Source organism: Microtus pennsylvanicus, chromosome 6, assembly GCF_037038515.1.
Source record: "Microtus pennsylvanicus isolate mMicPen1 chromosome 6, mMicPen1.hap1, whole genome shotgun sequence".
Lineage (NCBI taxonomy): Eukaryota > Metazoa > Chordata > Mammalia > Rodentia > Cricetidae > Microtus > Microtus pennsylvanicus.
The window spans coordinates 28637575-28663627 of NC_134584.1; the positions used below are offsets into that span (position 1 = coordinate 28637575).

General features: G+C 41.1%; 1 protein-coding gene across 6 annotated transcripts in view; it reads right to left on the bottom strand.

The window, feature by feature from the left end:
* Cplane1 (ciliogenesis and planar polarity effector complex subunit 1) overlaps positions 1-26053 on the bottom strand; it is a 91113-nt gene that overhangs the window by 24023 nt on the left and 41037 nt on the right. For 5 of the 6 annotated variants that reach the window (XM_075975924.1, XM_075975930.1, XM_075975925.1 and 2 more), the window contains 14 exons: positions 24407-24698; positions 20931-21867; positions 18047-18189; positions 17248-17414; positions 16473-16543; positions 15808-15887; positions 13254-13331; positions 10890-11082; positions 8884-9168; positions 7236-7970; positions 4888-5045; positions 3965-4094; positions 2655-2709; positions 1110-1214 (listed from right to left, as the gene is read on the bottom strand). In XM_075975924.1, the coding sequence (XP_075832039.1) occupies positions 1110-1214; positions 2655-2709; positions 3965-4094; positions 4888-5045; positions 7236-7970; positions 8884-9168; positions 10890-11082; positions 13254-13331; positions 15808-15887; positions 16473-16543; positions 17248-17414; positions 18047-18189; positions 20931-21867; positions 24407-24698 (3429 nt within the window). The remainder of the gene's footprint in view (positions 1-1109; positions 1215-2654; positions 2710-3964; positions 4095-4887; positions 5046-7235; positions 7971-8883; positions 9169-10889; positions 11083-13253; positions 13332-15807; positions 15888-16472; positions 16544-17247; positions 17415-18046; positions 18190-20930; positions 21868-24406; positions 24699-26053) is intronic. The other variant, XM_075975927.1, reaches the window with a different exon arrangement.

Below are 26053 nucleotides of genomic sequence, written 5' to 3' on the forward strand. Positions count from 1 at the left end.
GATATAAGGTGAAAATAACATTATTTTACATGACAAAAAAGGTATTCCATGTCATCCAATTTTCTGACTTAAACTACTAAGTAACAACATATTAAGGATTATTATATATTTTAAATACTACTTCACTAGTATCTATTTTATTAGTATGCACAAACTATGCAGTAATATTGAACACACGTGTGTGTCACCTTCCACAATGCTGCAAATGTACTGTGATGTAAATATAGCACAAAGGAACACCATGCTAGGATGCTCTATGAGTGTCTAAAGGTAACTGGGAATGGGACATGACAGTTAAATTCTCAGGGAAAAGCTAGGAATATGGGAAACCCAGGGACCAGGAGTTCAGATACTATGAAAGGACACTTTTGCTCTGCACCTAGCTATATGAAATGTATGATTTCATATTTGACATAGCTTGCTATATTATTATAAGCATTTTATAAGGAGACAAAGTCAGAGGTGTAGTAAATATTTGGAAAGGTTCTGCACACGTCTGCCCTCTCAGCCCAGCCACAGACTAGTCTTATCCTCACGCCAGCGTCACCAGCCAGAGCCCCAAGCCTCTCACCCTAGGTCCACATGACCAGTGAAGAAAACTCCTGACCTAGGGTGTCTAATTTGAACATTCTTTATACTCACTTGAGCTCTTTAACAGGCTTGCAATATCTATTTTATGAAAATATCTATTTTATGTTTTACTTAAATTATAAGTTCAGGTTATCACAATGCTATTTCAGGTTATCATAAATGCTATTTATAATTTTTCCTAGAAAATTAAGGAGAATAACTTGGGATAAGTAACTAATATCACATAATTTAAAATTCTCTTTAAATTACTGCCTTAAAGAAAATGTATAAATATCTACCAAAGTTTAAAAGACATTATTTTTTAATCACGTGTATATGTGACTATGTATGCTGGCTAAGTAGAGATACCCACAGAGGCCAGAAGACTACATCAGATCCTCTGCAGAATTACAGTCACTTGTGAACTTCCCAACACAGATGCTAGAAACTGAAGTCAGTCTGGAAGATATCAAGTGCTCTTAACCACTAAGCTAGGTCTCCTGCTATACATGAACTTTTCAAACATTTAAAGTATTTACCTGGGTCTGTGTTTGTACTTGCATCCTGACTTCCCACAACTTTCTTTCGTACAGAGGCCATGAAATGCAGTCCAGCTGAAGTATGAACATCATCTTCTAACATTTCTTAAACGTAACAAAACACTGAAAGCAATCACTGAGAGCCAGCACAGTAATCGGAGGTGTGTGTTGGGATGATATCAAAGTACATTTTCTACACGCGGTGCTGTATAACTACATCTTAAAGACACAGTGAATCGAACCCACACTTGGAGAGGACACAGTGGTCGGGCCCAGAAACCTAGAGCCTTCTCCTCTAGCTGATGAAGATCCAGTGGAAGCAATGTGATCAGATCGCTACTGGAAAAACCCACCCCACCAGAGGAAGGCAGAGTTGAATGAATAAAACCAGAGACAATCAGATAAGGCTTCTGTAGCCGTGTTACAAGGGAGGTTAAGAAAGGCTGAGACTGGCTGGCTGAGTAGAAGTAAGGAAAAGTAAAAGGTAGAATTTGGAGGTTGTCATTTGGTTGGTATTAATATAAATGGAGACAGAGAACATAGCAAGGGGAAAAAAAAAAGCAGTTGGGCAGGAAAGATAATGAAATCCGGCTTCACGAGTTACAAGTGGTCTTTCCCCTAGCAGAGAAGCTTGGCAGGAGTAGAATCCAAGTACCAAGTATATTATGGCAGGCTGAGTTAGACTGAGATTCTACAAGGAGATGGTCTACAAAGACTAGATGGAATAAGAGAATACTGGGCAGTGGTGGCGCACACCTTTAATCCCAGCACTTGGGAGGCAAAGCCAGGCGGATCTCTGTGAGTTCGAGGCCAGCCTGGTCTACAACAGCTAGTTCCAGGACAGGCTCCAAAGCTACAGACAAACCATGTCTAGGAAAAGAAGAGACAGACGGAGACAGAGACTAACAATTACACATAATAAATTAGGTATAATAATATCGACATAAAACAACTGAGTATATAAACACATAGTTGGTTATTAGTTGCTCTTAGTTTCAGGCAGTTCTCAACTTAGAAGTTCTTAAATAAGAGTGAGCAAGAGTGGGCTTTTTTTTTTCTTTTTCTTACAAGAGCTGCTTTGCTGGGGAGGGGGGCATGCCTATAATCCCAGCACTTGGGAGACAGAGGCAGAGGCAAGTAGATTACTTATTTTGAGGCCAGCCTAGTCTTCAGAGTCCAGGACAGTCTGCCTCAAAAAACAAAAAACAAAACAAACAAAACACCAAAGGGGAAAAAAAGAATCCTGTGGTCATGGTGTCTCTTCACAGCAAACAGAACACTGACTAAGATAGTAACTTAGTCTCAGTTTTATATTACATTTATTCCTTCCCTCTCCCACCCCAAAAAAGTTTCTCTGTGTGTAGCTCTGGCTGTTTTGGATCCTGATTTATAGACCAGGCTGGCCTCTAACTCGGAGATCCACCTGCCTTTGCCTCCTAAGTGCTGGAATTAAAGGTGTGTGCCACCACCGCTCAGCCTTATTATATTTATTTCTAAAAAGCTGACTTAACATTAAACTTAGACATTAATCATGTGTATACATACCGAAAGGAATGTCAAATTTTTCCAAAGGCCGAGAATCACCATGTCCTAGTTGTTCCTAAATAGAGCCAAACAATGTATTAATAACTCAAAGGTGTTTATTATTTTGGAAAAAAGTCCATCTAATAGCTATAAAAATTGAATTCAAAGTTACAGGTTTACTTTTCATTATTTTAGGCCTAACTGTTTACTCTGTCAAAACAAGCGTATAAGAGTTCATAAAATCCATTTGTCAAGTAATAAAACAGTATTATCAATTTAATACCAACTTACTTGCTTACTTTATTTATTTATTTATTTTGGTTTTTCGAGACAGGGTTTCTCTGTGGCTTTGGAGCCTGTCCTGGAACTAGCTGTTGTAGACCAGGCTGGCCTCGAACTCACAGAGATCCGCCTGCCTCTGCCTCCCGAGTGCTGGGATTAAAGGCGCGCGCCACCATCGCCCGGCTAATACCAACTTACTAATTACCATGTATAGGTCTCCCCAGCAGAGCAGACTTGACACCCAAACTGTACCTCTATCTACTAAACTCCTCAATAGACTCGAAAGATATTTAGTATCTCTGTACATGGTCATGAGGACTCAATGAAAAGGCAAGGCTTTTAAACATACATGATTGAAATTATATTATCTCTTTAATGTTTTTTTCCAAATTCAGAATGAATGCTTAAAGAGATTTGACTTATAAAATAGGTTATAAAGCAAATGTACCTGGATAAGCCTGGAGACTTCTCAGCCTCCAAGAGGAAAAGATAACATCATACACCATGAGCATTAAGACAGAAAATTAAGAGAAAAACCCAGAGTGACTTCTACACAGCAGTCACCAGGCAGATCACACACCATATGCATTAAAATGGAAGAAAACCCAGAGTGACTTTTTAAAAAGAAGATTTATTTATTTTGTATACAGTGTTCTGCCTGCACACCGGAAATGGGTACCAGATATCATTTATAGATGGTTGTAATCCACCATGTGGTTGCTGGGAACTAAACTCAGGACCTTTGGAGGAACAGTCAGTGCTCTTAACCTCTGAGCCATCTCTCCAGCCCCCAACCCCAGAGTGACTTCTACACAGCGTCACCAGGCAGATGTGCTAAGCTGCCGTTTTCAGTTTGTCGTCCAGTTGTTTCTCATGTTCACACTGAGTGTGTCTGTGTGTGGAGGGAATCAGTAGAGCTCAGGTGTATAATGACGGCCAGACCCTTCAGACCACAGCCTGAACCTTGCAGCAACCAGGCTACACAGCCACAAAGAAATACCAAAGTGCTCCATGCAAGTTAGGGATGGATTACTGCAGCTGCTCTGTACCTTGGGCTCCGTGATGACTTCCAAGCCGTTACTAATGAGGGACTCCTCTGGTCGGAAACTAACACTTGGTTTCCCTCTTGGCTTCTGAGCTCTTCCTTCCTGTAGCTCTCTTTCAGCTCGTCTGCTCCGCCTAATGGAGACAACAGCACAGAACATGATTTCCCTCACAGTAACTTCAGGTTCTCATTTGTGTCTTGACACTTGAAAACAACTGCTGAAAATCCATGTCACTAAGGCTTAACTAAACTAGCAAGAGACTCCGCAGGAACACACGGGCACGGGTGCCCCTGAACTGAGCACTCTGACTTGGTCGCTAACATGTGGAAACAGGTGTACACGTCTGGAGCATGGTAGAAGCTGGTGGCGGAAGCCCTAAGGAAACCTCCTCTAAGCCCCTTGAGGAGGCTAAGTAAAAGCCTCAGCAAGGAGAGCTCAACACTGGAAGAACCAGCACTGGTAAATTTGAGCACGTGTTCTGTACTCATAACATACTAATCAACATGTCTTCAATATCCGCTGCAGGTCAGAGGCTGTCATGAGCTCTCTTCAGTCCGACTTGGGAAGCACATCTCTTCGTGCTGAGACACTTCCTACCATCACCGACACTCCTGTACCTTCTAACACTTTGGGGGATACATGGTGAAGCGAGGAAAGGTAAATATTGATTCAAAAAGCTAACTAACTGTTCACGGAATTTTACTTGATCCCAAAAATTAGTACTACAGAACATTCTGTCACAGAAACATGGAGAAAAGCGCTCCAACCCATGAAAAGTAAGAAAGAAAAATGGAGAGGGGGGAAATCTTCCCTCACCGCGAGATTAGCTGACACTACGAACTACATTCCTATGAAGGAACTAAAGCGGGACCATTGTTAGGATCCAGGCATACAACACATCAGGTAACATTTCATGCAGAACTCGCCTCTTCTTTCCTTGTGTTATTTTAGATGGTTCCGTGTTGACCTTTAGAAGCTGAAGATGCCCAGAATCACCTTGTTCAAACACATTATTTGCTAGTTTTTGCTGGCTCCTTTTAAATGCCATGAGGTTTTCAAGTGGGATAAGTTGTGGCTTCTTGTACTACAGAAAGAAAGCATAACAACTCAAATACACAATTATGTTGAAAAAACAAAGAAAACATGTTTAAATTAAACTAAGACACATAAGAGACAGAACACTGACTTGGACAGGAAGAATGAATATCCGCATTTTAGACAATTAGAGAGGGTCGTTAAGTTTCATATAGGTCTTTTTCAATTCCTCCCCTGGAGACTGGCTCAGGGCCTTGAGGATGCTGAGCCAGGGCTCGAAAGACCACTCAGCGACATCCTTTGCCCTCAACTGAGCCATCTTGATTCCTCCTCTTCTAAATTGCATTTCCATATAAAATATTCCTCCCTATGAGGGAAATATATGTAGGGCTATATTATAAATATATATTGACTGTAAATACAAGAGGCAGGATGAAGTGGCTTGGAGACTATAGATGGAGGAAGCATATCAGCATATGCTGATAGCCCTAAACAGGGCCAGGAAAACCTGTGGTAATAATAAGGAGGTGTGGCTGATACTTCTTCTAATGAATAACCCTTACTTTCTGCAGCAGCACCTGTGGTGGTAAAGTGTACCTGAGAACAAGCCACTCAATCGCTGCCCTAATACAAGTCAGAAGCTCAACCATCGTAAGTTGGTAAGTCAAAGACAGTGTCTTTGAAGAGGACTTGGTATGTTTATAAAGCTACTGTCTCATTGCTGGAAAGCTACTGACAAACTTCCATGTGCTTAAAAACTTTTATCTGAAACTAATTTGAAGATGATGGTATCACAATTGCTAAGAACTTCAAGCACACCATGTGCACTTACTACACACACACTCTCTCTCTGGTCAATTGTATTTTACTTATATCTTTTTGTTGTTGTTGTTTATATTTCGAGACAGGGTTTCTCTGTAGCTTGAAGCCTGTCCTGGAACTAGCTTTTGTAGATCGGGCTGGCCGAACTCACAGAGATCCTCCTGCCTCTGCCTCCTGAGTACAGGGATTAAAGGCATGCGCCCCCACTATCCGGCTTATTTTACTTATATCTTATGTATGCAAAAATATACATAAAAGAGTGTAAATTCTGGCATTTATATTAAAAACCTAAAATATTTAAGATGTAAAATAATTTAAAACCTGAATTCTATGCTACTGTCTGTAACAGAAGAATTATTTTAAGAAATAGGCTGGTAAAGCCAGGTGGTGGTAGCAAATGCCTTTAATTCCAGCACTTGGAAGGCAGAGGCAGGCGGATCTCTGTGAATTTGAGGCCAGCTTGGTCTATAAAGCCAATTCCAGGGTACCCAGGACTGTTACACAGAGAAACCCTGTCGCAATAAACAACAACAACAAAGAAGTAGGTAAAGCACTTGCTGCCGAACAATGACAGATTCTGTTCCCCAGAACCCACACGGTAGGGACAACCAGTCCATGCCTCTAACATTCAACTGTGTACACATGTATGCACACGGTGCTGCACAGTTCTGTGTCAACATGGCCCAATATAAAAATTGTCCTCAGAGGAGGGAACCTCAATTAAGAAAATGCCTCCAAGGGCCTGGCAGTGGTGGCACACGCCTTTAATCCCAGCACTCAGGAGGCAGAGGCAGGCAGAGCTCTGTGAGTTCGAGGCCAGCCTGGTCCACAGGAGCTAGTTAGCCAGGGCTGTTATACAGAGAAACCCCCTCTCAGAAAGAAAGAAAGAAAGGAAGGAAGGAAGGAAGGAAGGAAGGAAGGAAGGAAGGAAGGAAGGAAGGAAGGAAGGAAGGAAGGAAGGAAATGCCTCCATAAGACTGGGCTGTAGGCAAGCCTACAGAGCATTTTCTTAATCAGCGATCAATGGGAGAGGCCCCCGTCCATTGTGTGTAGTACCAATCTTGGACTGGTGGTCCAGGGTTCTACAAAAAAGCAGACCGAGCAACCCAGTAAGAGCACCTCTCCATGGCCTCAGCTCAGCTCCTGCTTCCAGGTTCCTGCCCTGTTTAAGTTCCTGTCCTGACTTCCTTCAATGGTGAACTTTAAGTGATGAAGTGGTGTAAGCCAAATAAACCCTTTCCTCCATGAATTGCTTTTGGTCATGGTGTTTCATGCCAGCAATAGTAGCCCTAACTAAGACATATATACTCAGTATAAATAGACGTTAAAACATGTTCTTGAGCGCTCACAGAACATACAGAGTTTGCAGCATGGGAAAACACAACAGCTTGTCAATCACCACACACAAAGTCATTACCGTGTTCTCCGGGGGCAAACATGAATGAAGCAATGATAGCGGTGGATTTTGTTTTCTTTCTGGGTCACATTTGGTAGGTACTGAGGGCAATCTCGATGGTGATGAGAATATACAAGGTGGCTTGAACTGCAGGTGTAATAAAGGAAGTCCAAAAGAATTCTGAGGAGCTGTCTCAGGGAGCCCTGCTTTAACATCAAACACACTTTCTTGTTTTATAAATACTGAAGAAGCCTGCCGAGGTGTCGAGTGATGTCCAACATACTGATCCAAGTTCGCATGCTGAGGGGTGTCTCTGAGGACAGCATCCGCCTTGTTCATGGCTTCCACACTGTAGTGGCTTGGATTTGAGTGGCATGGTGAGGTAGGTTGCACTATTCTCTGAGACAGAGGAGGCTGGCAAGAATCAGATAATCCCCAAGCCTCTTTTGGCTGGGCCTGAGGTCTCAAAGGAACCTCTGGAATTCTTCCTAGAGGTAAGGAGAGGGGCTTGAATTCACGCTTGGGCTGAAAATGAAGCAGGGGAAAACCATTCCCAGGAGTAACTGCTCTGGCCGGCGGGATCAGCTGTGGTGCCCTCTGGACAGCAGCAGGGGTGAACAGGAGCTGGAGGCCAGTGTCTCCAGCAGGAGTGCGAGAAAATGAAGTGGGTTCCAAGCTTCGAGATGCTCCAGTTTGTCCTCTTGTCTTAGGCTGGCCATCTAATTGACACAAAGGAATACTCCCATGTGCAATGTTCTGAGAGAAAAATAATATATAAATTTATACTATATTACAATTTTTTGTAAATAATAACAAGTATGATGTAAATGGATAGCATGTTAGAAAAATTGCTAAAAAATACATTTATTCCAATAACAAAAAGCCAGTGATTAATCGAATAGGACACAAATGTACTTACTGTGTGTGTGTGTGTGTTTGTGTGTGCGTGAGCACACGTGCACATCTGTGATGTGCCTTAATTGTTAACCTGACACAACCTAGAATCACGAGGGAAAACAGTTTCAATAAGAGACTGTCTACAGTGGGTTGAATATGTCTGTGGAAGATTCTCTAAGATAACTCACATGGGAAGACCCAGGCCACAGTGGGCGGCACCATTCCCTAGGCATGGGAAATGACGCTGAGCACAAGCAAGTAAGGCATGTTTTTGTCCCTCTTTGCTCTTGACTGTGGATGGGATATGACAAGATACTTCAGGTTCCTTCTACTTTGACCTACAATGAACTATACCCTGGAACTGCAAAGTGAGATAAACCCTTTCTCCCCCAAGTTGCTTTTTTTTCAGGTTATTTTATGAGAGGAACAGAAATAAAACCAGAATAGAATGCTTGAGGGTCCATGTGCAGGTAGAGACCATAGGACCATCTTGGGTGTCATCAGGTACCATCCATTATTGTTGTTTTGGTTTTTATTATTTTAAAACAGGGTCTCTAATTGGCCAAGAACTCACCAAGTAGGTTACACAAGCTTGAGGTGAGCCCAGGGATCTGTCACTACCTCCCCAGCACTGGGATTGGGTGTGCACCATGACTGACTTTTCTTTAACACTGGTTCTGGGGAATGACCTTCAAACATTCAAAACCTCAGACATGAACTTCTGCCAATTGAGCTGTCTTTTCCGTTCTAATGGTATCTTTGTGTGAATTACCTCTGCATTTCCATTACTGTCCTGATCAGGTTGGCTGACTCCTCCATGGTCTGGTGGGCTGTTCTTGCCAGGCTCCCGGCTACATTCTCCCATGGACTCTGGGTGAGTGAAAACTCTCTGTCTGCTATTGACCTCAGAAGCACAACCACTCCTTGTGGGCTTTGATGCTGGGCTTTCCCCAGCATGCACAGGATGAACCTGCTGGAGAAGCCGATGCATGTCTGGGAGATTAGCAACGGACGGTCCTACTATTTGCATCAGGCTCAGGAAATTGATCTGCTGCAGCTAGAATAAAACAAAATAATGCAAAATAATGCCTTAAACACAAGGAAAAGGCCGGGAAGTGGTGGCATAAGAGACTACAGTCTGCTGTGGAACAACCTTTGTACACTGTGAACATGTATTACTATCACTGGCTAATGAAGAGCCAACTGGTCTATAGCTAGGCAAGAAAAAGTTAAATAGGATTTGTGGACAAAAAGGGGGTAAGGTAGAAGAAGGTGAAGTCACCAGGAAACACGGAGAGAAGCTTTATGAACAAACTGTGCTAAAAAAAAAAAAAGTATGGCCAAGTGGTAAAGCATAGATAAGAAATACAGATTAATTTAAGTTATAAGTGTTAGCTAGTAGCAAGCCTAAGCTATCAGCCAAGCATATAACTAATATTAAGTGTCTGTGTGGTTACGGGGAGCCAGTGGTCCTGATGAAAAACTCTGCCTACAACAGTCACATATAATATATGGGGCCAAACAATCAAGAGGACACAGTAAACATACGAAGATTTTTGTCTAAATAATAACAAAAACAACAACAAAACTAGAGTGGGGAGGTAGCGACAAAGGGACATAGTGAAAATGAGCGAGTAATGGAGAAAGCAAAACAACGCAGCCACGCTCAACCCTGCACAGTAAAACAGTGAACTTGTTAAATGTACAGAGCACTGAGCAGGTAGAACCCCAGCAATTCACACAACAGTTGGAGAAACACTTTTCCCACTTCAAGCTGGCAGCCAGGTAGCATTCCTCTAAGAGGGGTAGAAAGGAACTGGGGAGAAGAAGGACAAAGTCAGATTCCTGAGACTGTGGACATCCTGAAAGAGTATCTCACCAGGACTCCTACGTTCGGTGAGAGATCAGTGCCAAGAATCACTAATATAAAATGGAATATAAGACATAAAGATACCGGCTAGGCAGTGGTGGTGCACGCCTTTAAAACCAGCACTTGGGAGGCAGAGGAAGGTGGATATCTGTGAGTTCAAGGCCAGCCAGGTCTACAAGAACTAGTTCTAGGACAACCAGGGGTATTACACAGAGAAACTGTGTCTCGAAAAACATAACAAAAACAAACAAACAAAAATATAAGATACCTAAACATAGAAATGAGTAGAGGATTAGGTATGAGGGAAATTATGAGGTAAGAGGAAAAAGGGGGGCCAGAGAAATGACTCAGTAGCTAAAAGCATATGCTATTCTTGCAGAAGACCTGAGTGGGTTCCCAGCACTCACATCAGACAGCTCACAGCTGACCTATAACCCAGCTCCAAGGGATCTGACCATCTCTTCTGGCAACTACATTCACATGCACATCTTCTACAGGGATATACACATAATTAAAAGTAAAAACAATATGGCTTTAAAAAGCAATAAACATAAATAAAACTATTGGTTGAAAGAAAACAATGTGCTTAGGGGGGAAAGAAAGACAAAAGAAGTCAAAGCGAACAGTCTTTTGAAATGCCAGATACTTTTGGCCCAAGACAAAATTAGGTCCAAAAGCTTGTATAGAAAATACATTTGGGATTTTTTTTTGAAGATCTGATTTGATCTACCTGACACCTCACCCAAAATACCCAGAAAAATAAGTCACACATATCTAGACTACAGGTCCAGAGGAGAATTGTAAGAGCAGAGAAAAGCATGGAATTCGCTTTGACTAGTCCATTTCTACTAGTTTGCTAATTTTAAGCTGTATCATGTGTATATTCATTTACGTAGTCAAATGCTCACCTGAACTAATTTAAACATCTCTTCCTGAAGCATCTGCCTAACAGAATCAGAAGAATCTGGTAAGTGAACCCTGTGCTCATGTCTCTGAGTCTCCTGAGGTGTGGGGACAGGTGTTTGTGAAGCACCATGGGCTCCGCTCGACATGAGCAGTGGAACTGAGGAAGATCTCTCTTTAAGTTCAGAAATCTGTGCACTGTGGAAAAACATTCAAATAAAAAATACATTAATCAACAACAGAAATCCCAATTAGATACGATGACCTAAATACTTAGACACTATTTTTCTTTGGGTCTGAAGGTTACTCAAGTGATTCAGGGCTCTTCCCATCATCTGAATATCTGCATGTGTCCTTCCCAGCAGTGAAGTCACGGCCCAGAACAGCCCACCCTGGCTCCGGAAGGCAGCATGCCTGAGACCTGCACAGTCACCCTCTTTAACCATAGAGACCTTGGATTGAAATGCTAACTAAAATTAACAACTGAAAAGAGACATAAGGGGCTGGAGAGACGGTTCAGCAGTCAAGAGCACTGGCTGCTCTTCCAGAGCACCTGGGTTCAATTCCCAGCACCCACATGGAAGCTCACAATTGTCTTTTAACTCCAGTTCCAGGGCATCTGACACCTTTATACCAATGCATATAAAAAAAAAGTTAAATAAATTATTAAAAGAAAGAAAACAGAGTTAAAACAAAATGGAAAAAACATTTAATTCTAAGATTATCAGCACAAATGACATGATTATTATTAAGCATGAAGCCACAGAACTGTGAACATTTCAAACAAACCAGTTTCCATTATAATTAACCATAAAAATACTTATTAAAACTAAAAATTAAAGACCAAAGCAAGTTCTTTGGTCTCTTTTGGACAAAACAATTATTAGGAAATGGTTCCTTAACCATAAGTCTCTAGTATTTCATTTTACTCTTTTTGTTCTGTTTATCTCCCTTCTTCCCTTCCTTCCTCCCCCCATGTCTCTCCTTTCTTTCAATAGAGCCTCTCTATGTAGCCCTGGCTGACCTGGAACTTACAAACTGCACCCCAAGTGTTAGGATTAAAAGCATGCGCCACCACATCCAACCTTACCAGTATTTTATAAGCAAATAAATTTTATAAGCTAATTAAGAGAATAAGTAAGTATAATATTCAAATAAATTAGTAATTGTTTACAAACAGAACATACAAAATTGCATGTAGATTTGAACTTATACTCATTCCCTTCAGCACCAGCATTTTCCCTTTGTTGTGCAATGAACATGCTTAAAAACAAACTGCATTTATATGACAGATCTATGACAACTGACGTGTCAATTCTAACACAGCTTCATTGGGCTGTACTTCCAACACTAGCAAAGGGATCCATTCTAATTACGTGAACTTTTTCCTTTAGCAAAACTGTACTGAATTTTCCTTCTAACTCAGCAAAATTTCCAAGCACTCAGTTTAACCTTTGTAGGAAAATTAAAAAGACAAAAACTGGAAAACCTAAAGAGAATTAACTTTTCAGCCACTGCAGCCTGATCTCTCTGACCTGATCTCAGAAGCTCATCTGGGTTGGCCCAGAGCACTGGGCTAAGGACATAGCTCAGTGGCAGACAGCTTATCTAGCTTGCTTGGGGCTCTAGGTTAAACACCCAGTAGTGCAAAATGAGGGAAAGAATACCAAAATGAGCTAAAAACATTTCTTATGCTATTAGGGGTCAGAAGATGAATGGGAGCAATAATATATATAATACAGATTTCTGTTGTACTTGAAATGATTATCCCAACATAGTTCCACATGTCTTCAAAACACAGATGGTATAGGAAAATCTATAAATAATTGAGATGGGGCTGGAGAGATGGCTCAGAGGTTAAGAGCATAGTCTGCTCTTCCAAGGGTCCTGAGTTCAACTCCCAGCAACCACATGGTGGCTCACAACCATCTGTAATGAGGTCTGGTGCCCTCTTCTGGCCTGCAGGCATACACACAGACAGATTTTTTTTTTTTCGAGACAGGGTTTCTCCGTAGCTTTTTGGTTCCTGTCCTGGAACTAGCTCTTGTAGACCAAGCTGGCCTCGAACTCACAGAGATCCGCCTGCCTCTGCCTCCCGAGTGTTGGGATTAAAGGTGTGTGCCACCACCGCCCGGCTCAGACAGAATATTGTATATATAACAAATAAATAAATACTTTAAAAATAAATCAATCAATAAATAAATAATTGAGATGTCAAAAACAGTACGCCTATGCAGCTCTTTGCTTATTTCCTTGGTTTTTAGTACAAACACTTAGCAATTATTTCAGACTGGCACAGTAGGTATCAATTCATTCTCTTATTTTTAAAGCATGGTTTCAAAATGGAATAGGAAATAAAAAAATCTTACCTAGAAGCTTCTGAATTTGCATCTATACAAAGTGAATGAGGAATGGTATGTTCAGAATTTGACAAGGCTTCAATCACACTACAAATAAAAATAAGTGATTAGGACCAAGATACACGTCACATTTCTAAGGTGCACACAACTACAGCTCTGCCACCTACGAATCCAGTCCTCTAATAGTGCTGCAATGCTGAGCTCATAATCACAATCTGTTTACACTGGTCTCCATAGCAATTAGTCACAGATTCAAAACAACAGCAAAGACTCCACGATTTAATACACAACTCGGGCAGCACTGATTGCTCAGCAATGAAAATGTAATCTGAACCTAGGGGACACAAGGTTATCTATGACCCATCGTTCTGCAGAATAATGGCACTTTACTCAGACCAAAGAATCTACTGACATATTTGAAACTGTAAAGATTACTGTTTAAGAATATCAATATTTCTAATACTTTATAATGTCATCATGGGACATTCAATTAATTCTTTAGTGGACAGGAAATACAGCTCATTTGTAAAGTGTTTTTCCAGTATGTGAGAGGCTCTAGAAACAATTTTTAGCACCTCAAGGGGAAACTATTTTAGCTGGGTGTGGTGGCATATGTCTTTAATCCCAGCATTCGAGAGGAAGAAGCAGGAAGAGTATGAATTTGAGGCTAGCTAGAACACAACAAAGTTTTAGGAAATCCAGGTCTACATAGCGAGGCCCTGTCTCAAAAGCAAAAAATTTTGTATTAACTATTCAAAATAGAAATAAGCCGGGTGGTGGTGATGCATACCCTTAATTCCAGCACTCGGGAGGCACAGACAGGTGGAACTCTGAGTTTGAGGCCAGCCAGGGCTGTTACACAGAGAAACCCTGTCTCAAACAAAAAACAAAAAAACAGAGGCAGAGGCAGGCGGATCTCTGTGAGCTCTCTGGTCTACAAGAGCTAGTGCGCCAGGACAGGCTCCAAAGTTACAGAGAAACCCTGTCTCGAAAAACTAAAAAAAAAAATAGAAATAAAACAAACTTGGCAAGGAAGAAGTTTATTCACCTCACAGGGCTATAGTTCATCACAGAAGAAAGTCAGAGCAGGAATCTGGAGGCAGGAACTGAAGCAGACACTATGGAGTGAGACAACTCACTGGCGCGCTCCTACTAGTTTGCTCAGTTTGCTTTCTTGTATAACTCAGGGCCAACTGTCCCCACCCCCACCCCCACCAGTAATCTAGACCTTCCCACACCAATCATTTATCAATAAAATGCCCTACGCCTTACAAGCAATCTGGTAAGTTTTCGAAACTGAGGTTCCTTTTCCCAGATAACTATGGCTTGTATCAAGGTGAGAGAGAGAGAGAGAGAGAGAGAGAGAGAGAGAGAGAGAGAGAGAGAGAGAGAGAGAACACCAGACAGACACAGAGAAACACACATAGAAAGACAGAGACATTAAGGCAATCCTAAAATTCTTTGTGTGAGTGTAGTTTGCACAGCATGGTATGTGTGAGCATGGGTATGTATGGAGGCCAACAGTCAACCGTGGGTGTCATTCCTCAGGGGGTGTTCCTTCTGGTTTTGGGACAGGGTCTCAACAATTAGGTTTGGCTGGTTGGCCAGGAGGTTCTGGGATCTGCCTATTTAGCCAGCACTGGAGTTGTAAGTGAGCTCTACCATACCCTGCTGTTCACATGGGCCCTAGGGATGAAATTCAGGTCCTGTGCTTATACGATAAGCAGCTTATCCCCAAGCCCCTAAATTTTCAAAAATTCTAAAAATTTAAAAGTCATGTTCAAATTGCAACTTATGAAAACTGCTATTGCTTTCACCTCTCCCTGAAACAAACAGCAGCGAAGTCTGCACGTCTGTGCCTAACGGACAGAATACGGTGACTACAACCCAACAGTGAAGGTCGTGTGCATTCAGATGCACAATGCTTCTGTATTAATTCAATAAGAATAAAATCAGTGTGGACAGACAGTTCCTTAATTAGCAGCTGAATAAACTGGCCTATTTACAGGTACAATCTATTTTGATAAGGCTGACAGTGATAAGAGGACAAAAGTAAAAAAGAAATGATTATTTCTATGAAAATATAACATTTACCAAAACAACTCCCTGCCATTACAAATTCAAGTTATAATACCAACATAAAATATATATTATAAATTATGAAAAATGTCTAATTTTTTTTAAAAAGGCAATAATCACGTTTTCGTGATTTGAATGAGAATGGTCCCCAAAGGCTCCTATGTTTGAATGCTTTGTGTCCCGTTGGTGGAACTGTAAGGAGGTATGGTCATGTTGGAGAAGGTGTGTCATTTGGGGCATGCTTTGAGGTTTCAAAAGGTTTTAAAAGCCCACACCAGACCCAGTGACTCTCTCTCTGCCTGCTGCCTGTGGATCAGGATGCAAAGCATGGATCTCAGCTAGTGCCATGATGATCATGGTCTCTGAAACTGAAAGCAAACATCCAACTAAATGTTTTGTTTTAATAAGAGTTGCCTTGGTCACAACATATCTTCACAGCAACAGAACAATGACAAAGACACGTATCATTCTTTCTTCTCCTTACCCTTTCTGTTCTGTCAATTTTGTATCCACATTCGTCTCCAGTGGTTCTTTCCTGGGACACTGAGCCTCTTCTGTGTTATGCTATAAAAATCAATAAGGCCCATACCCACAATGAAAACAGGTGAAACACATAGGCATGACAGCTAGTATTTTGAATTTCACATTAAATATCAGTCTAAAAAGCAAGTAACAAAATGAACCTTAAAAGGTTCATTCCTGCTCTGACCAGGTCCTTATTAGACCATCAGTATTAGCTACTGAGTCTGTTAAAGTAGATGAGGCATTGCTATAGAGTGAAGTTTTATAAATTACATGAAACCTGTGAAAACCACTACAAAATGATGGGAAAGTAATGCTTTTTGAAACAGACGTTAAAGTAACAGAGAGACCTATGTTCCGCATGGAAATCTGGTTGTGTGAAAACGAACAGTACACAGAAACTGCAAACCACTGACCCATGCTTCATAAACAAGGACCCACTCTGGACTAACTCGTTCGAGTACTTCAGGAAACAGATACGTAATACAATCTCAGAGAAAAAAATTCAGCATGTAGACTACAGGTCAGCACATCTATAGCAGACAGCAGCTTTGCCTTAACATACTGTACAATGGGGTCAGCACGAGGCTGAAGTTGCATATTCTTGCATGCTGTCCACTGACTCACCTCCAGTAAGAGCTGTGACGCTGGCCTGCAGATGGCAGCACTGGAACCTCTGGGACTCCCAACAGGTCCTTCTAGGATTAGAAATGAAGGGAATGCCAACTTTTAAAGATAATCTTTCGCTTTTTCTTTCTCTAAGGTTTAGGGGATATTACAGGAAACAATATAACAGAAATACTGTCTAACCCCATACAAGTACTTTTCAAAAAACACCTAGACTACTTCCTCTTCATCAGTAGATCCCAGGAGAGCCCCGAGAGACCTTGCGTCAGTCTGACTAAGTCCAGCAAAGCTCCCGGGGTTCTTTCCAAGAGAGGCTCACAAATGGGAAGAGGCTCACAGCTAGGAGAGGTTCAGTTGGTTCACAGGAATCAAGAGGCTAAACCACTACCTGGGCATGGCAAGAGATTCAACTCAGAAAGCTACTAACAAAAATGTCCTGCATATTCTTGGTTTTATCTGAAAATCAAGGTACAAATTAATATGCTCAGCATTTCAAAAAATACTAATGTAAGTTTTAGTTCTAGCCGGGTACGGTGGCGCATTATGGAGGCAGAGGCAGGTGGATCTCTGTGAGTCAGAGGTCGGCCTGTTCTATGGAGCTAGTTCCAAGACAGCCAGGGTTCTTACACAGAGAAACCCTGTCTCAAAACGTTAAAAAAAATTATTTTAGGTGTAAGTAATGGCAAACATATGTAAGAATGAAAGAGTTATTTTGAATGTTATTAACTTTATGAATTAGTAACATCAAAGGAAATTATGATCTGCAGGAACTGACCGTCACAGTCTGAGATGAGAATATCCACTTCATTATGTGTAAACGTTTCTACTTCTGCATGATTCCCGTCAACACCTACGAATTCTTTCTCAGTCTCATGAATGACGGCAATGATCTCATCTTCAATTCCTTTCACTTCAGGATTTTCTGCTTCAGCTGGCATTCTGCTAACAAAATGTAGAAATGAAAATTACAACCCATTCTTGGAGACAAACAGCTTCCTTTCATTTAATTTGTTCTTTTCAGCAAAGAACAAACTCCATTTTCATATTTTCTATGTCTTTTTCTAAAAATGTATCTTACATTTCTGATACATGGTAGGTCCTAGTTTTCATTTGCTCAAAACACTAGAGTAAATACAGCTAAAATTAGAGCCCCACAAAGGAGTCTTCACGTTATAGGGCTTTTGCTATGGTATTCATCACAGGCAGGTTCCTGTCTCTCCAAGGCTGCTGTCCAAGGCTTAGCTAATGGAGCAGCACTCCTGGGAGGTGGACAAAGCTGAGAGGCCAGGCCTGTGGGGACGTTCACAGGTCACTGAATACATGCTTTTGAAGAGGGGCTTGAGACCTGGCCAAGTAGGTGGGTTTTCTCTACCATGCACGTCCATCATGATGTGCCACAGACCTAAAGCACTAAGGCTACCAACCATGGCTAAGACAAACCCTTTCTCTGCAAGCTGGCTACCTCACATATATCATCATGACAGAAAACTGCTGAAATGCTCATTCCGTTCATTTTGAAGCGCTCGAATCTTCCTCTTAACCAACAGCTTTATTGAAATTGAGAAGCAACTTACTTCTGGACGCTTTGACAACATTCATTCTGCTCACTTCTCTCCTCAGCTCCAGCCTGAGCTGCTACAGCAACTGGGGAGTCAACATTAGCGTTGCCCTCCTCCTCAGCGGCTACTTGAGACTCAGGGTAATGACTCTCCGGCACCTAAAGAAAATCAATTACAGAATTCTGAATGGAGTATTGATCCAGTTTTTAAAAGTGTACTTTTAAACCATGTTTTATAGAACTAGTTCTCTTATATACTCAGTAAGTATTTATTTCCTGCATTTGTACAGCCAATTATATTTGTTTCTGGAAGCAGTGGTCAGTTCTCTATAGTCTACCTGGAAAAGGTAAATTTGACTTTCTAAATAAAGCACATAAACCATTCTCCAGCTGGGCAGTGGTGGCGCACACCTTTAATCCCAGTACTTGGGAGGTGGGTCTCTGGATCTCTGAGTTGAAGGTCAGCCTGGGCTACAATGAGTTCCTGGACAGCCACAGCTACATAGAAAAACCCTGTCTCGAAAATAAAAGAAAACAAAAAAAGCAACTATTCTTCCACATATTTAAGTGACAGTAACTCTGTTTTCGGGCCATAAAACAACAGTAGTAAAAATGGGAAGTACGTATTTCTCTGTTTGCCATTATGATGACATCTGGAAACTGGGGAGAGAGACAGCTCTGTCCACAGGTCCCTTACCAGGTAAGCACAAAGATCCAAGTTTGATCCCTAGAACTCATGTAACAAAGCCAGGTGTGATGACGCACAGCTATAATCCCAGCGGTGGACAAGCACAGAGAATCCCTGGGTTCACTGGTCAGCCAGTCAATCTTCCCAGCAAGTGCTAGGCCAGTGAGAGACCCTGACTGAAAAAACTGGGTGGACAGCGCTTGAGAAATGACATCTAAGGTGACCCAGGCCTCTGCGCGCACATGTGCACACACACACACAGAGGCTAAAAGATATTTCCTAATTACACGGTGTTAAAAACACACGTGCTGGGCTGAGTTAAGAGCATGGCTGCTCTTCAGAAGGCCTCGATTGTCCCCAGCACCCACCTGATGGCTCGCACCCATCTACAACTGCAGTTCAGAGGATCCACCTGTTGATCTCCCCAGGAGCTGCATGAGTGTGGTGCACAGGCATATATGCAGGCAAAACAGCCATACACGTACAAGAAAAAGAAAAATGTAAAACAATAAAACAATGTATTTATTTTAGCTAACTCAGATGTGTCTTACCTAGAAATACAAGTTGCAAGAAACAAGTACCCTCATTTCACATAAAATTCATACCTTAAAATAACAGAAACTGACATTAAAAAGGAAAAGGAAGAAATCCATTGGAAACACTAAAGTTAATGTACACACACATATTTCTTCAGCACTGTTTTAGAATGAAGGATTTTCCATTATCAAGTGAGAAGAACTGATCAACGTTGCTCCTCTACACATGTTTTTTCTGGGTCAGTTTTTCTAACATTTTCTGTCTCAAGAATGTAAGTAAAAACATCCCTAATGCCTTTGATGAATACTTCAGTAATAAATACTGGCTAACCTGGCCCATTATATCAACAACACATGAAACTTAAAAGGAAAAAATACAGTGTAATTGAAGGGAGTCTGGTCAGCTTGAGCATGGCAAACATGGCTCTGGCAGGCCTTGCCCTTCTCACCTACTCCCTCTGCCTGGCTAAAAGCCATTAGATTACATTAGCCACCAACGTTTATTCCCTTATTTGGTCACTTCCTTCTCCTGGGGCTGACTACCAAAGACCAGGAATCAGAAACCCCCTTTGGGTCACATAATTAACATGCCCAATTAAAATTAAACACCTCATCCTAATATGAGTTTCCCCCCTTTACATTTATAAACTGGCATTTGCCTGTGTGCCATGTCTGTCTCCCCTCTGTCTAGAAGGCAGTCCTTTGTTCCTCTGGGACAAATATCCCTAACCCTTTCCCTTGTTCCTTCCTCTTGTCTCTCATCTTCTATCTCCTTTACCACCATATCCTAGCCCATTCTAACACAGACCCTCCCTCTCCTCTTAAAAATTATACCTGCAGCCGGGCGGTGGTGGCACACGCCTTTAATCCCAGCACTCGGGAGACAGAGGCAGGCGGATCTCTGTGAGTTCGAGGCCAGCCTGGTCTACAAGAGCTAGTTCTAGGACAGGAACCAAAAGCTACTGAGAAACCCTGTCTCGAAAATCAAAAAAAAAAAATTATACCTGCAAGGTCATTTGCTGCTGTTTTCTGCTTAAGTAAAAGCAGCCACTTTAACTTTACTTTCTTAATAAAGGGTCTTAATAAAGGGTCTTTACTTGCTTAATAAAGGGTCTCTGTGAAGACAGGTGTTTGGGCGTGGTTTGCATCTGGTCTGGGTCCTGGGAGGAAGCCCCCACTGTTCAGGGGTCTCCTTCGGCTACAGCATTTATAAAGTCACCAAATCATTTTCTTCCTTTCTGTTGTCTACAAACAAGATAAAACGTAAAACCTTCACAGCCACCCTAAAGGAACTTTCATTGTAACTTTCCTTTGTTGCTGTTGTTGTTTTGACGGTTTTGTTTTTGAGACAGGGTTTCTCTTTGTAGCACTGGCTGTCCTGGAACTCTAGCTGTAGTCCAGAGATCTGCCTGCTTCTGCCTCCTGAGTGCTGGAGTTAAAGGTGTGTGTGACTGGGCCACTGTAATTTTATTAAAGAATGAAAGGAATCTCTTTTAAAAAAAGATACTCTGTATCATACTGGGTATCACAGTACACAGAGTATCACACCAGGTGATACAGCATATAATCAACACGGTTACCAATTTTCTATTACTATAATAGATTCTTTAAAGTATAAACAAGTTTTAAACTAAAACGTCCTTTCTTCATTTGTAGTAAGTGGCTGATGTAATTACCTTAATGATGCTGTTTTTCGTCTTATATGCAGTACAATAGGGTTGCTCCAGGAGCCATAGAGAGGTAAGAATGGCAGCTGTCGAGGTCTTTACACGAATTACGGGGCTGTATTTACAGGACGACTGAGCAACTCCAGAGTCACAGAGGAGTCTTCGGTCAGACCACCGTACCACCCACTCCACCAGTCTCCCAACCTGGCCGAAGATGTTCTCAAGCGGCAGAGGAAGGCCTTCCTGAAGGCTGGCAGCACTACACTGAAATGCTCGGAAACGGAACCCTCCATTTTGAACGGACTTGGGAATCCAAAAGGAGTGGGTTGATGGTCTCTGCATTAGAGGATTCCCTCGCTTGTCATTCTGAATTCTATAAATTGGCTTTTGTTTTAAGCCAAACAATCCCACCTTTCTTTCATTTTTCACGACTTCAGAAAGAGGGTTCTCTGAAGTGCTTGCTGACTGGTTAACTAGTCCTGGAGAAGAAAGTGCCTGGCATTCTAAATTTTGGGCACACGTACTGTTTAGAGAGAACAGTTTTTCACATTCATGTGACTCAGGAATGACAGCAAAGCAAGAACCAGCTCTATACACATTCTCGCTTCTGGTTTTACTCTGGCGTTGTTTTAATGTTGTGTGCACATCAAAAAGTAAAGAATTAAGTTCATGTTCTCTAAGGTGCCCAGAAAAACTTGTCAAGAGTGGAATGCCAGGATCACTGGAACAAAGGTCTCTTTCAAGAACATAACTCAAGAAGAGTTCAAGGAAGTTAATATATTCATCATCATCACGCTCAAATTCCCAAACACCAACTGTAGGAAGGGCTGTTTTTCCTAATGGTTCACGATTGTCTTTCCTTTGCGAGCCTTTCTTCTGATGACAAGCTTTCTTTTCATCACTGGGCTTACCAACCAATGTTAACTCCCCATGACTTGGGGCATGCCTATGGTTAAAAAAAAAAAAGAAGATAAATTTAACCAATGTTTATTAAAATTGAACTTATAAAGATTTTAAAAACATTTTCTGTATTAATCAAGTCACGTATCTTTTTGTGTTTGAATTATCTATCCTTCAAATGAAGTATGATGATGAACTAACAGGATCTCTAAGAAGTAGACGATTCTATAAGGTCAAAAGGACGGGGTTGTAGAAAAGGCTCTACAGTTAAAAGCACGTGCTGCTCTTCTAAAGGACGTAGGTTGGGCTCCCACCATGCATATTGAGCAGCTTAAAACTATAAGTTCAGTTTCAGGAGATCAAATGCCTTTTTATTATCTCAAAGGAACCAAGCACACACATTATACACATACATACACATGAAGAAAAAAATATTTTTAAAAGTACTATATGCAAAGGGAAACTAGGCATTAAAAGAAATTAAAGTGTATGCACTTAAAGGTCACCAGAGAAAAAGAACAAGAGGGCCAGGAAGACGGCTCCTTGAGGAAAAGCACTTGCTGCCAAACCTCATGTTCTGAGTCTGAAATCCACACAGTGGAAGGAGAGAACTGATTCTCTCAAGTTGTCCTTGGACCTCCACAGGAATGGCATGACATGTGCTTATCACCGTACACCACACACACACACACACACACACACACACACAAAGGAAAAGCATAAATGTTCATTCGGAAGTGAAAAATGGTCCTCTAACAAAAATGCATCTAGCGTCCCACGCTTCTCTGTCGACCCCACCCCACACGATGTGAACAAAGCAGTTTCTGAAGTTCCCCTGCACAGATTCTTGGGGTCTTTCTACAACAATGAAAACAAACAGCTGCTATGAAACCTGGTGGCAGGCACCTTATTTTTCTTTCAGCCCCAGTTGTCAAGCGACTTTTTAACACAATTACTAGATTCCCAGATCTCTCAGTAAGAAAAAAAGCTGTGGAGTACCTGGGCCCCAGGTGAATGCATGCCTGCTTACCTAGAATGCACAGAAACAGCATGAAAAGTATGCTATGTATTTAAGTGCAGGTGTTTTATTTAAACCACACTATTAAAATGTTATTAGATGGGCTGGACAGGTGGCTCAGAGGCTCAGAGCACTTGACTGTTCTTCCAGAGGTCCTGAGTTCAATTCCCAGCAACCATATGTATGATGGCTCACAACCATGTGTAATGGGATCAGATCCTTCTGGTGTGCATGAACACAGAGCACTCATATACATAAAGTACATGAATAAATAAATCTTTTAAAATATTATTAGATATGGTTCAAGTATGTTTGGACTAGATTCAATAATTTAAGATGGAAGTTATTATTGATTATTTAGTTTTTAAGTCATAAAAGGACATATTGCATTGTAGTTATTAGAATTTTAATCAAAGCCAACAAAACCCAATGGCTTAAATCACAGGTTTATACAAGCAAGTACTAAAATAAGTGAGCACATTCCCTCCTTTGTGTCCTCAAACACTGTATGACTAACCCAATCATGGCAGATGACAAGTGAGTATCCCTGATCTGAAATTCTTGGGACCAAAAGTATTTTGAGTGTGGAAGAGATTTTTTTGCTGGGGGGGGAGGCTATATTTGCATATATGTAGTGAGATGTTTTAGGTCTACAGTTCAAGTACGGTAGTTTAGTGACATAACAATTATCTGTAATGTGAAGAGCCTGTTCTGTCTCCAGAACTATAAACAAAACAAACACAACATTTGTTTACATTTCAAATAATCTGTAATTTTTATACTTAATGGCCCAAAGGAAAGTCTATACAGTATTCTCGGTGTACCTCCATTTTGACTTTGACCTGTCGTGGGAAATCAGGCAAGAATTTTCAACTTTCAGTATTTTACTGAATTTTTAAGCTTTCAAAATTTAAGTTTTCAAATTAAGTATGTTCAACTTGTATTTAAATCTAAAGATTAAACTAGGTATGGTGTCAGACCTCTAATCTCAGCACTAAGGATGCAGAGGCATGCAGACCTCTGAGCTCGAGACCTGTTAGAGTTACATAATAAAATCGTGTCTCAAAATAAATAAACATACACTAAATGAGTCTAAAGATTATTTTAAAAAAATGAAGAACTCAAAGTCCTCTACTGAATTTTGTCTATTCATTTGATTGTCATCTTAGAGGTCAAAATCATTACATAATCTCAGTAATATTTACAATAAATTTTCAAGATTTTTTTTTTAATTTTTTAAAATTTATTTGTATGTTTTTGCGCATTGGTGTTTTGCCTACACATCTGTGTGAGGTGTCAGATTCCCTGGAACTGGAGTTACAGACAGCTGTGAGTTGCCATGTGGCTGCTGGAAATTGAAGCTGGGTCCTTTGGAAGAGCAATCAGTGATGTTAACTCCTGAGCCACCTCTCCAGTCCCAAATTCTCAAGTATATAAATCTGTAATTCCCTTGTGAGTATAGAGATTGGCACTTATCTACTTCTTATATGGTTGAGATTTAGAAATCAGCATCACTTGCACTGACGTCCAGAGAGTAGACACCTGCATTAGGAGCACCCAGGTGTACCTTTGGTAGAAGTGCATCCACGTTCTTTCTTCAAAAGACAAGGTTTCAGAGAATGTGTCTGCATCACTGTGTACCAGGGAACTGCCCTGTTCTGTGAGTGTGCTTCTGCTCAAACTAGTCCCCAGGGAGAACCTGTCAGAAGCCGGAGCAGCATCTGGCTTTTCCTCTTCATCTGGTTCCCAGACGTTCATCTCAGAAGCACCTATGTTCCTCTGCACACGTTTCAGGGCTTTCACCCTCACTTTATGGACAGAGCGCATGATCACAGACATCAGTTCCTCAGTCTGGGGGCCTAGGGAAAAAAGAACCAAAGACCGTAGGGGTCATTAAAATGTTTCAACTGAAGATGTAAGGCCAGGTACAGTACTAGTACATGCCAGTAATCCCAGCACTCAGGGAGCAGAGTCAGGACAATCATAACAGGTTCTGGCCAGCCTTGTCTACACACTAAGTTCCAGACCACCCACAGCTACATAGCAAAACTGTAAAAGGAAGGAACAGAAGGGGAATGAGAGAGGGAAGAAGATAGGAACTTAATTATGCCAGGGGGCATGGAATCAAACTAACTACTAAGCCCTATTTCCATATTCTTACAAATTATTTTTTTTAGTATTTTTTGGAAAGCTATGGTCCATTTCAAAACAAAAACAAAGAAACAAAAACAGGATTGCAAAAACTCAATAAGGTCCATTAGAGAACAAGACAAGGCAAGGAACCGGGATTTCCTCTCTTCCCTTTTTAAAAGGTGTATCATCAGGGAAAATAATTTTAAGTAATTCAAGCATGGAAATGTGTACCTGTGCATGTTACACCAACTCAGGAGGCTAATGCAGAAGGGTTATAAGTCAGTCACATTTAAAAACTAGCCATCCATTCAACCAACCAACCAACCAACCAACCAACCAACCAAGCAACCCACCACAGTTGAAGAAGACACTTATGATGCAGGTGTCATGGGTGTTACTATGACTTTCTAAAAGGTTCTGAAGAACTCCTACGCTCTGATGGCCTAACTCACAAAGCTACCAAAGCCATAGACAGGTACCAAGACCATCCTTGTTAAGTTTGCATCCCTCCATGAGAAGCTACTATGAGAAGACAGTTGAGGCCCTTTGTACAAGGCATAAAATTGTCTAATTAAGGTTGATAACAAAAAGAAATTAAGGAATAGATAATTCTCTGCAAAACCAGTTTAGAGGAAGAGCCCCACAAAATGACCAGTTGCAGTTGTGTGGTAGGTAAGGACAACAGTAAAAAATCTCAGAACAATGATGTCACTGAAAAGTACCTCAATGCAACAAATGAGGAAACAAAAGCAGACTCATTTTCTTAAAAAAGAGATACAATTATGAATAAAGAATGACAAAGATTATTTTCTATTCCCAATGAAAGGAAAAAGTGAGAATATTAATTTTTTTTATCAAAAATTAAGGCTTTCTTACTACAAGTAATGAGAATAGCAAGGTTAAGGTTTCCAAGATTGTCTATTAAAGATGTAAGCATTCTTAATAAAAGATAATATTTTATAAGAATCAAAAAAATTTCAAAAAATATGCAAATATAATTGTGCAGCACACAATTCAAAGCACACAGCAGGTATACTCTGGAAAAGAAAGACGACACTTAGGGTTTCCATGGCGGCTGTGG